Source organism: Parasteatoda tepidariorum, chromosome 10, assembly GCF_043381705.1.
Source record: "Parasteatoda tepidariorum isolate YZ-2023 chromosome 10, CAS_Ptep_4.0, whole genome shotgun sequence".
Classification (NCBI taxonomy): domain Eukaryota; kingdom Metazoa; phylum Arthropoda; class Arachnida; order Araneae; family Theridiidae; genus Parasteatoda; species Parasteatoda tepidariorum.
Genome location: NC_092213.1, coordinates 64448110 through 64461036, shown reverse-complemented (window position 1 = coordinate 64461036; position 12927 = coordinate 64448110). Strand labels below are relative to the sequence as shown.

Below are 12927 nucleotides of genomic sequence, written 5' to 3'. Positions count from 1 at the left end.
TTTTGAAGAAAACTGATTTCTCTAAGATTCAAATAGATACCCTTACCTTCTACTAGTTCAAATGGATACCCTTTTTGGGCTTAATGCATTACCCCTTGGTACTACTCTCTGCATGCCACTGCATAACACTTGACATATTCGTAAACCTAAAAAATTGACCGTTTATACAAATTATCATTAAAAATTTTAATTATTCATATTGAAACTTGTAATATTTTTATAGTATATATAAATCTATTTTTGCTGAAAAAATTAAGTTAATTCAAAATGAAGAAAAATTTTAATTTGTATGCATTCTTTACAGACTACTGCTGTTGTATTCTACTTGCCATTGTCTTAGCAGAGAAGCATTTCGTCGTTCATGTTTATCAACTTTTGATAAGAAAAGTCTTCAACAAAAGTTTAATCTATTATGGTTGATGTGAGTAATAAGGTGTTTTTTTTATCGCTGATATCATTTACTGTTAGTTTATATTTTTTCTAAGGGGAGTTATAAATTCCTGACCATCATTATCAAATTTTAAAAAATGCATATATTTAAAATTGAAGTGCTCACAAACGATTCGTCCGATTTTGTTCAAATTTTGTATTTTACCATTCAAAATTACATTCCTTAAAATAATGTTCAAGTTTGTATAGCTTAAAATTCAAAATTTTGTTGACTCATAATGAATAGAATAATAAATGATTATTAAATATGATTTTTGCATGCAATTATATTTTGGTGAACAAATTTTATAATTGTGTGTAAAAATTTTGTGATTCACTTAGAAAACTCTCAAAGTACGGTGAAATATGCAAAAATTAAAATTAAAGGACCTATACTTTTGACTGCTCTTCTGATCAAGCTATAGACACCATATTATCCAGATTGCAGCTTCCCTCCATATTTTGAGATTCTAGAATCGAATCCGTCAAAATAAAAATGAAGGTCAGCTCATTTTTCAAAAAAAGCTCATTTTTCAATCTGATCTAATGACTTAAAATATCTATTCTAATTAATCAGCATATTTAAGGTTTTTTCTCTCAAATCATTAAGATGATGTTTTAGTATATGAAAATTCTATTATTAGATTAAAAGTTTATTTGGGTGTTCACTTTTTTATTTTGGGCATTGCACCTATTACTAATTACACAAAAAAAATAAATCTGCATATTAATATGATGCCTATATTAAATTTTAATTAGAAGACTTGTTTAACCCACTGACGGTTCTGCACGTAAAAAGTTGCATTTTAACCTGCAGTCTTCTCTGCATAGCAAAACCGGTTTTCCCATGTTAACTGATAGGGGAACTGTGTGTAGGGGAGAAACATTCTCCCAATTTTGCCCATTTCCTTAACCGCCAGTGGGTTAAAATATTGGATCAATTATTCATTTTGATAGGTATTGAAAAGTGATAAAGTCTACTATTGTTTCTGAAGCAATTTTCTATATGTTTCTAAATTGGATTTTTGTTTCTATACTATTTAAACAGAAAAATATTTTTTGTCAAAAACTGAAAATTAGTTTGTTATTGAGTAGAATTATTGAGAAAGATGAAATTGTAATTATTTTTAAATGTATGTTTGATGTTAATTAATGATGACGCCTGGTGACTGAGTGGTAACGCTTCACGTTCCCGTGCCACAGGTCCTGGGTTCGATCCTCGGGCCGGGCAAGGTTGACTCAGCCTTTCATCCCTTCAGTGGGTCGATAACTGAGTACCAAGCATGCTTGGGAACTAAACACTGGGGGTTTCAGATTCGGTTGACCACCTAACCGGAACATCTGCTCCTGCACCCCAGAGCCCAAGGTCAAGAGAACTGAGATGGGCACAGTAGGCCTTGGCCCTCTATGGGCTGCCGCGCCACTGAGAGAGAGTGTTAATTAATGATATATTCATAGGAAAAATTTTACTTTGTTTCTTTAAGTTATTGTTTTATGAAGTTAAAAGTTCCCCAATTTTAATTTTAATAAAAGTTAATTGATTTCTTATATTTAATTGTAAGTAAATATTATTTATTAATTATTTATTTTAGTGTTCCCGTGTGTTTTGTTTGCTCTTTCCTGTTACGATACATCTGGTTGTATGTATTGGAAAAACCTGATCCAACTTTAGTTCCTGATTACACAAGTGGTGTAAACATTGTGATATTATCAGTCCTCATTGAAAGTCTTGCAGAACCCATTTATGTCTTTAGTCAAAGTTGCCATTTTATAAAATTGAAAGTAAGTTAATGAGTTACAAAAAGTTTAATTTAATAAATAAATATTATTAAATTTCATAAACTTACCCACATTATCTTAAATAAGTTCAAAAGTTGTCTACTTTCACTTACAAAATCAACTTTCTGTAATAACTGTTAATTTTATGTTCAGGAAATACATAACCTAAATGCGAGAAAATGTAACTATTATTATTGAATGCTTTGTCAAAAATTAATCTATCATCCTTAGAATGCATGCCTATTGAACATAATGTTTGAAAACCTGTTTGCTAAGCAATCAAATAGCAAGGTAAAAGGCTAAAAAATTTTGAGACAAATGTTCAAAAATTTAAATCAAGAACGTGTATTTTTGTAACAATATTATATTTTTCATATTAAACATTTATAACTAAAACAAATTTTAGATGTTAAGGAATTCTCTAATTTTCAGAAATTATTACTATTTTTTTAAAGTTATCTTTTTAGAATTTTGTACTCATTATTCTTCGTTGTGCTTTTTTTTAGAAGTTGAACTTGCATTTGTTGTCTTAAAAAAATTCCTTAAAAAGTATTTTTTTAAATGAAATTCTGACTCAGTTTAAGCAAAATTAACTTGCGTACAAATAACTAATTTTCTTTTATGTGTCAGAGAATAGTTGACCTAAAATGTGATTTAAAAGAAAATGTTCATTTAAAGTGTAGGATTACTTTTTTAGCATTAAGTTTATTTGGCACTGAGTTGCAGTTTAATTCAACTTTCTATTAAATATTATTATTTTTTATTTCTAATTCTCTGCTACAAATTTATTTACGTGATTTTTTTGATCAAATAACTGCAACATTTTAGCATTTTTTTATTCATAAATATTTTTTTATTGATTGTTATTTTATATTTTAATTACATTTGAGCATTATAAGTTGCTTAGATTAAGTTCTTTTTTTAAGGTTGTCAATGAAGGGTTAATGTTAACAATTCGAAGTTTCTGCATGGTTGTTTTGCTAAGTCGATGGCCTCATTCTGCTATGTATTGTTTTTGTTTCAGTCAGGTAATGTATTTTGATTTTTGTAAATAAAATAATTTGTAATTTAGTTTTTAAAATAACATTGATACTTTGTAATTTTAACTTCGTTCTTGTTAACCACCACTTATTTATTTGATCATTTAAAAAAAATATATATATAGATTCTTCTTTCTCCTCTTTTGACCATAAAATTGCTTTCATTCATGTCATTGAATGTTTCATATCTATACAGTTGTTGAGATCACACCAGCATGGTTGCCAGGTTATTAACAAATGTCACCAAACTTATACGCATGAATGATGAATGTTGTTCATGCATATGATTTGAATTATTAGCATATTATGACATCCATATCATTGTCATAAAAAATCAAAATAATATTATTTATGATTAAACCCATAGTAATGCTACCAAAAAAGTATGTTGAATGCTGCCAAAAAATCAAGAAAAATCACTTGTAAAAATCATCTAACAAGTGCCTAAAAAATGGAAAAATACTGACGAAAGAGTTTAAAAAAATCATCATGCATCAAACACCTTAAAAAGTGACTACCTTAATGAGTAAGTCAAGATTCACATTTGTGTGTTGTTTATAAATCATTTTTAAAAAATTATGATATTAGAATTTTAAAAATGTCATAGAAATGGGTAGTAAAAGACTGATGTAAAAGCGATCAACAAGACCACTTGAGTTTACAATAAAATCGTTACAAATCAAGTACATCAAAAATTATCAGAATTTTGAAACTACTTAGAAATATAGCAATAAGTGCCGGTAAAGGGATAAAAAACTAAGTAAATCAAAATACTTTCTAATAAAAATAATTGTCTTGGTTTGAAAAACCATGTGGAAATCTATCAATAACTGCAATGAATAATAACTTTTGTGGACCGACCAACAAAAACAAATCATAATTGCTGGTGTGAACCTTATGTATATATATACGCTCTTTTGTTTTATACTATATTTACTTATTTTATATATTTTAGTGTTTTCATTTCATATTTTCAAATATATTTGACGACATGTATGTCTTAAATAATTAACATCAAAATAACTTATTAATTAGAGTTAGTATCAAATAGTATGAGTTATAACAAGTTATCTTAATCTTCAACCATTGCTTTTATCTAATTTATTCTGGAAAAAAAAAACAAATACTTAACTTATGTAGAAATTAGTGTCAAATTTATACTATACTCATCATCTATATAAACTCTGCTCTTAAGAATGCTTGCTTTCAAATAAAGACTTACAAAGCAATCCAAATTTATTTTATTTTGTTTGCTACTCCCTTTTTCCTTTTGATTTTATGTCTTACATAGTCTTTAGCTTCATTTGCTTGGTGTAACTTAACTGATTTCCTTGAACATGTGCCATTAAACTCTAATCCCATATGATACTACAGGATTTAACATATAAACTATGTAGGCTTCTTTATTTCACTCTTTAATCTTTTTATTCTTCAATTACTGTCAGCAAAGAATTATCATAATGATCAATAATTTTATTACTATTTGACAATAATTAAAGAGATTTAGTTTTCGATTTAGTATTTTATATGTCTGCTGTATTAACTTATTATTTTAATCAAGTTTAAGACAAAAAAAAAAGTGATACTTTTTGACTATCTTTAGTTATAAGTTTAATAATAAAGCTATCTATCTTTACCTGGCTTGACAGTAAGCCTTACTTTTTATATGTACTTTATGTAACAATTTTAACTACAGATGAAAATGTCATAGCAAAACCTTTTATCAAATACCTAAATATAGTCTGTCAAATACCATTAAAAATCTGAAATGTAACATTTTTCCACTTAATTATATGGACATCTTGCAATTAAACAATAAGGTAAAACATTTTTTTTTTCCGTCAATAAATTGCTTAAAGAATAATCTTACCTTAGAAAATTTAATTTTTTTTCAAACTGTTAAGTATAACTATCAATATTATTCCTGTGTATTGAAGTTTTAACACTTTTTATTTACCTGATTTTAATCATGTTGAGATTAATTTTATGCATGTTTAATTTTTATAAGCACATCTAAATTGTACATGATTAAATTGGTATAATGTTGCAATTTGAAAACAAAGTTTTTTTTCTTTTTTTTTTTTTTTAAAGACAATCACTTAATTTGACTTTTTGAGTTTATGTTAAATAGTTAAAAGTGAGTATAAATATTAAACACACTTGCAATTTTCTGTTATGTTAAATTGCACGTGTGCAATATTACATGGCTGAAATTTTTTACTTCATCAGTTTTCTGACTTTTTTCTTTTTTTCATTTATGCCTATTGTTTATGCAAAATTTTAGACATATTTCTATAATCTTCTATTGTTTTTTTTAAAACTAAATCCATATTAAATTAACCAGATTGAATTTAAAGTAACAGTGAATTTTTAAATATAGTTCAAATATTAATAATATAGTTCAAATAATTAAATTTAAATGTAGTTCAAATATTTAAAATGTTTATTAAAATATAACATTAAGTTTTTTATTTTATTTATTTATTTTTTTTACTTTTAAATTACCCATCTTATTCTTTTTAAAGAGTTCCTACCTTTGTCCTGAGTTTTTTTGACAATTAAATAAAAAAAAATTTACTATTTAAGCCATTTTTTGATATTTGTAATTTCAAAAACAAATTTTTAATGTCAAAATACCAACCCTCATCTGTATACTTATGGCTGAATGATTTCTTACTTTGCAGGATGTCAAAAAAGTGTAGAAATGGTTAAATATTACAATATTATAAATCCAAATATATGCTTGTGAAGTATTTTGAAAAGAGGCTTTTAATGGCACCGAATTCTAAGGTTTGTTCTAATTTCAAAATCTTACGAAGGAAACTATAATTATTATTGTAGATTTGGATTCTGTAGATAAAAGAAGTCAACTTTGCCTTTCAAGCTTTTGGGTGGGGTTCACAAATGATGCAGTAATTATAAAATTGATTTTCAAAGGGAGAGAGATGTTTGGTCTCACTAGACTGGAGCAAAAAAAAATTATCAAACATTTTTATTTTTCTGATCAGACATGCATTTATCGAGATATTTCCCTTTAAAATAATTTATGGAGTTGGGTGTCATTTATGCTTTTCTTAAAAATGTTTCACTTAAATTTTAGATTTTATCCTGTACATATTTCTCAAAATATTTTACCCTTTCCACTTTTTTTTTCAAACCCTAATGATTTATTTTTTATTGTAAGGTGTTTTTCTTACTATTCAGTTCAAATTAATTTTTTCTGTTAAAGTATAATTTGGGTACAGTTGGTATCTTTATTTACTCTTTGTTCCAAACCTGGTTTTAAAGGAAAATTGCAATTAGAAATAATATTGAGTCATTCTTACTTTTTAGTTACTCAAATCATTGATGATTACAATTAAAAGAAAAAAAGAATTTGTCAGTACTTAAACATCAGTTTTTTATCTAAAGAATATATTTGCTTAAAATCTCATTAATATTTTTAGTTTACATAATTTGTTTAAATGTTAGATATTTTCCTAGTTCATTGAAATCTTTTTTAATGTGAGAGTTGTTCTTATTATTAATGATTATGGTTTTTATTTAAGAAGTCTCACATGTAATTTCTTTTAGATACTGAGTTCCATTGTGTATACATGTAGCTACTATGGTTATTTCACCTACTATCTCAAAACAAATGAATCTAATCATGATTTGCTGATTAATTCCATTGCAGATACTTTTCCGAAACTAACTATGACAGTAAGTGTTTTTATTGTCTTATTACCAATCATTGCATTTTTAAAACATAATTTTATTTCTAAAGTTATTACATTTGTTCTATCCAGTCGCATAAACATTTGAATTTTTTCATAAAAGTGTACCTTTCTCTGGAGAATAAGCAATTATATTTTTTTAATTCTTGAACTGACTTGTAAAACCTGATTACTTTCTCGCACAACTAACAGATTTTTATACTGTTTCTCTAAAGGGAATCTAGGCAGGACAACAAGGAAATTTTTATATTATGTACTCTTGTTAAGTGATTAAAAGTGAGTCAGACATCAATCATGCATAGTGGACTATGTGTCTTAAAAAAAGTTTTTTTGTTTGTTTGTTTGACCCTTTGTGGTCCTAAAGAGACTCTCAGCCTCGTATCCTAAAGAAGTACCAACAAAATACATCAGTAAATAGTTAAATTCAGTAGTTCATATAAATAAACTTTATTTTTTATGTATCTTGCATAAATTTAATTGTTTAAGGAAAAACACATTTTTTCACGGTGGATTTAAATATCTTTAGTGTTTGGTAAAGTTCTCTTATTTCAGCTGCTAAACAGAGGACACCAAAAATCAAACAAGATTAAAAGAGAACAGTAATTTATTAAACTTTAAGATTCTATTAATCAAATTGAACAAATGTTCTTTAATAATAATAACAAAATGTACAAATATACTTTAAAATAAGGATTTTTGATTTGAATTCTAATAAAAATGATCTAGCATTTTTAGACCGGTGATTGAATTTGTATTTCTCATTAAAAAAAAATTTTATTGTTACATAAAAACTAAATTTATTAGCTATATTTGTTTGTCAAAAAAAAGATTATTATTAAAATATTTGTGAAATAATATTTTGTGAAGGAAGGCTCCCAAACCAACGTGTATTTTGTTTAACAGGAAATTTATTATTTTGCTCTAATTAAAAAGTTTAACAATATACAAGTTCATACTAATGTATTTTTTTTCCTTCAAACATTCTGTATTTATTTTTAAACTTATTCACGACTTATGATTATATAATATAAACTATCGTATTTATGCAAGCAATAAGAATCTTGATATTTTTATAGATGCTAATTATAAATTAAATTGTTTTCTAAAAGTCATCACTTTTTAAAAACTAGAATTTGCCTTTTAAATCTATCATAAATATTGAACGTGTTTGATAATATTATTGTATTACCTATTTAAAATAGTTAAGTGCTTTGTTTTCTTTATTTTAAATAAAATTATAGATATTACATAGTAGTTAATTGAAAAGTGTTGTAGGTAAAGGCTCTAAATGACATTTTTTAAAAAAATGAGATTTTGGGGGGAAAGAACTTTGTTTAATATTAGTTTGACTATTCAACAGTTATTGTTTTGTTTTTTTAAGTCAATTAATTTTATCTCAATTGGTAGAGGCTTTAAATAACAATTTTTGAGTGTTTCAGGAATAAAAGAAAGTTGCAAGTGTATTTGCTACCAATTGAAGAGAAGTCTTTTAATACTAAATGAAACACCACACATGATATGAGGTAATCAATTTAAATGAGTGTTAGAAATTGAAAGCCTTCGGACAAGAAATTAAGACAAAGTGCAATTTTTATTCCCAACTACCAATGCACAAACTTTAAAACTAATTTACTCTAAAATGTCACTTCAAATTTTCATTTACTCTGCTCTTTATTTAAATTGGTGTGATGTTTCTTTTAAGTAATAAATAGAATGTTTCTTGTTTCTTGCACATTATATTATATATATATTTCAATTTATTTAATATTATAAAACTTATGTTTAATTTTTAGTTTGTTCATCTTGAAGATTTAAAGCTAGTTTGGAGCTTTTTTAAACAAACTTTACTAAAACAACTTCTTACTGAAGGTAAACTTTTATTTTTTTTCTTCTCTTCTATTAGTCTGAATTTTATAGACATTGGGTACGTTGTAAATTTTTTAAATTATTTACCAAAATAAAATTTATTGTTGTTTATTTCTAATTAATCAGCCTCATTTTCTTTCTTGCAACAGTATTTGCAGCTCTCATTGTATTGTATTTCTATAAATGACTTTGTTTTAGTTTGACGAGTAAACTAATTGTAAGGATCTTTTTCACAAAAATTTATGTGGAGATAAAGAAATAACCTTTTTTGCCTCCCCTTTGAGAGAGGGACTCCCAAAAAAGAAAAACTGATTTTATCCCTTTATTTTTGTAATGTAAATTTTTATTCATTGTTTAAAAACATTGCTTACTAGAGAGACTAAACGATTTATTCTTTTTTGATTACTTGTTTTCCCTAGTGACTTACTGTGGTTTATTTCCCACTCTCGTAAATGACACAATTGATGAATGCTTAATTTTATTGACTGGAATCGAGGTATACTTGCAAGCAGAATAAGCTGGTTTCCATTCTTTAAAACTGCACAGCAAAGCAAATTTTGTTCTTGGGAATATAATTGAATAGCTTGGAGAGGAATGCATCTTAATATCTAAATTTTATTGACTTCAATCGATCAGGACAAGCTGTGGAAAATATTGAAAAACTACAAAATTCCAAAACAATTTATCAATATCTTTAAAAGCCTTAATGATTGAAATCAAGCATGCATTGAGGTAAGTGACAGACTCCCTTGGTGTTCAAACAGGAGTAAGAACAGGATATGTATTGTCTTGATTTTTATTCATAATTGCCATTGATTGGATTATAAAGAGCATAAACAAAATTGAAAAAAAAGTGGGATTAGATGTAATTTTAACACCACCCTAGAAGATCTTGTTTATGCAGTTGACGTTGTCTTCATTTCATCTAGGTATTGAAAAGAAAGCTGAAATATTTTATAAATATGCAAATCAAATTAGTCTACAAATTAATAAGAATAAAACAAAAGCCAGCTCTGGCAATAAGGATAGGTAGGTAATTTTATTGAACCAAAGTTCTTCCTTTTAAGTGTAACTAAAAATAATTTTATAAATTTCCCTTTAAAAAATCATGATTGATCAGCAATTATTTAAATTATATCTTTATTAAAATAATAAGTAAAGTTGGAATTTCAGATTTTCTGTCACAACTTTATAATTAGAAAAACTGGATATTTATAACTATATTGCCTGCCTTTTCTTCCCATATATTGATTACCATAAAGCCAGAGAAGTTAAGTAAATGAGCTTAGTGAAAAAAAAATTTATTTTCCTTTTTATGATTTTCTTTAAGTAACACAGTCTTTATGCATACCTGCCAACTTTTACACATTTGACGTAAAAATTTATTTTTATATTTAAAGCGGTAGTAAAATGTATGCTTTCTATATATTCCTTGCATTTATAAACTTAATTTATAATCTTTTTGACCACCCCTATTGCTTAAGAAATCAAACATTATATTAATGTGTAATACTGTTGTGGTTGTCCCGATAGGCATTTTCAAAATAAAACGTATGTTTCTGCCTAAAATTGTAATTCAAATTCTATTTTACTACCACTATCGAAAATCATCTTTGAAGGGATTAAAAGCTGGCAGGTATGTTTATGTTATCAAAATATCTGTTTTCCAATGCATTATTGTTTTACTTACTATTACTAAAAGGATGTTAACTTAAGTTAAGATATGATAAATTATATTAAGTACCTGATAAGCGAATATTAGAGACTAATTCTGGTTTTAAAATTAACTTCAAATAAAGTTTTTAATTTTTTTTATGAAGAAATTTTGTGGCATTTTGAGAAAAAAAAATTCTTTGGCTCAATCAGAGTATCTTATTTTGAATATATTTGTGTACTTAAAACTGTCTTAAAAAGTAATTATGACTGTATTAATAACTTATCAATATTATATAAGAATTTAAAAAATGAAAATCTTATTTAGCTTTTTTTCTTTTTAATTTTTATGTTTGATGATAAAAAGTTATATAGTGCTGTGATATTAACTGATGCTGTGAAAAATTAGAACCAACCCTTTAATATTCTATTTCTAGGGGAACGATATCTAATGACCTTCTTTAGCCTACTTTCTTTTGCTGAGCAAGGTATAGATATTTCTGTATTAAAAATTTTTTTTATTTAATTCTTATTGTTCCTTATATTTTAAGAGTTGTATGTATGAGAGCTATGTATGGTAATGATAGTTTTCTTATATTCTATATTAGAAAACTATCATTACCATAGTTTTCTTATATTATTTCTTATATTCATTCAATATATGCTTCTTGATAAGTTCCAAGTAATTATAATTTCCATTAATCCTCCATCAGGTGCATGTTTAAAAAAGCATGTTTTTTATTTATTTATTATTTTTTATTTTGACCTTGATGGTGCCCAAAAACTGGTCCTTGGCTATTCTTCTGCTCCCCTTTTATTAACTTTCATACTCGTTCAGTTTCATACTATATTACTCAGCGTAGGGTTAAAAGTGAGCCCATGGGTAAAGCATAAGTGTGTTGAAAAGCACCGATTTTCTCTTTTTAAATTAAAATGTTTAGTTAATTTTTAGAGACATACATTAAGATTATGGTAATTATTTTAGTTTTCAAAGCAAGTTAAACATATATTATTTATCTTTATATGCTCATTACTTAAAGGATACTTTAAGCTGCTTATATACTTATATCTAAATTCATTATTAACTATCAAAAGCTAATAATTTTACTTCAAACTTGTAGAGGAGCATTAAAAAAAAGATCTACATAGAAAATTAAAAGAAGATTTAATAATTATATTCATTATGATTTCTTTTCTGAGGTGGGATAATTTAGAGGCATAGTTGTGCCTAGATATGTATTCTTTTTACCACTCTTAAATTAGGAAAAGATGTCAAGAGCTCGTTACCTACTGTTCTATAAACTCCATTTTGAGCTTTACTATGCAAATATATTCCTGAATTTATCCACTTTGTTTAATTGGATAAATACACAATGGTGTAAAGTCATCAGATGAGAAAGCTAAAAATAATATTGCCACATTGGGTGGGCAATGGTAGTGACCATTTCTCTTAACCAATGTCAGCTGTGAGAGAATATTCAGCCATGAAAATGAAAGTCCAAACCCAGTCGTGTACTTTTTTGTGGACAATATGTAGGCAAGCCAAAAGGAGTTGTTTTTGGAAGAATTTTTTTATAATTTTGCTTATTATGCTATGTAATGATCACAAGGAATCTCAGATTTTATGAATTTCTGATTGACAGGTCTGCTATTTCTTTTTAAATTTTCTATTCTAAATATAGTTTAGAAGCATAAAAACAATTGATAAAAGCAAGCATGCAACCCAATTAATACTTAAATAGCATATTGATGTAAATTTGCCAGCATATTTTAAGATATAGTAGTAACTCTTTAATTTGGCTTTTTTGTGTCTTGATACTTCTCATGCTCCAAGAATTCTGAAGCTGAGAAGCTCTTAATTTTTGTGGGAGAGGTTTTTCTTATATTTAAACAGATAGCAAAATGAATACTTGATTATTTCTTTCTTGGTTTAACAAAGTTTATTTATATTGTTGTTTTTTTTTTGCCAGCGCCTTAACACACAATTTAAATAAATGTATGCAAGTCCTAATATTACGCCTTAAAAATGCTAAGTGTTGGCAACTTAAGAAAGATCCTACTCACTATTAGTTCAGTTATAATATACTAGTGAATACACTTTTCCTATTAATGTTGATAAATATTGTATATTCTACAGCAATATATACTCTGCATACTAAATGGAAATTTTTTTTGGAACTATTAGTATTATTTCTTTAATTAAATAACAAGTAACAAATATTTTACTTTTTGTGTTTAGATATTTAAATATAAGCAAAGTACAGTCCGCAAAAAAAAAAAGATATCACCCTGAATAACTTTCGTTCTAATGATCCGATTTTCACGAACTAAGTGTCAATCTTAATGGTTCCTGGGGGTGACCTCAAATATGCTAATTAATTAGTGCTAACTATTAATTAAGTTACGAAATCAGACACAAAAACGTACTTTCTCTGAATAAACAT

At 26.3% G+C, this 12927-nt stretch overlaps 1 protein-coding gene across 1 annotated transcript in view; it reads left to right on the top strand.

Moving 5' to 3' along the window:
* The window catches only part of LOC107436512 (man(5)GlcNAc(2)-PP-dolichol translocation protein RFT1), a 32624-nt gene that overhangs the window by 5566 nt on the left and 14131 nt on the right, over positions 1–12927 (top strand). Inside the window, exons 3-8 of the mRNA XM_016048260.4 lie at positions 305–421; positions 2022–2211; positions 3135–3236; positions 6822–6950; positions 8758–8833; positions 10921–10971. Coding sequence (XP_015903746.1) covers positions 305–421; positions 2022–2211; positions 3135–3236; positions 6822–6950; positions 8758–8833; positions 10921–10971 — 665 coding nt within the window. The remainder of the gene's footprint in view (positions 1–304; positions 422–2021; positions 2212–3134; positions 3237–6821; positions 6951–8757; positions 8834–10920; positions 10972–12927) is intronic.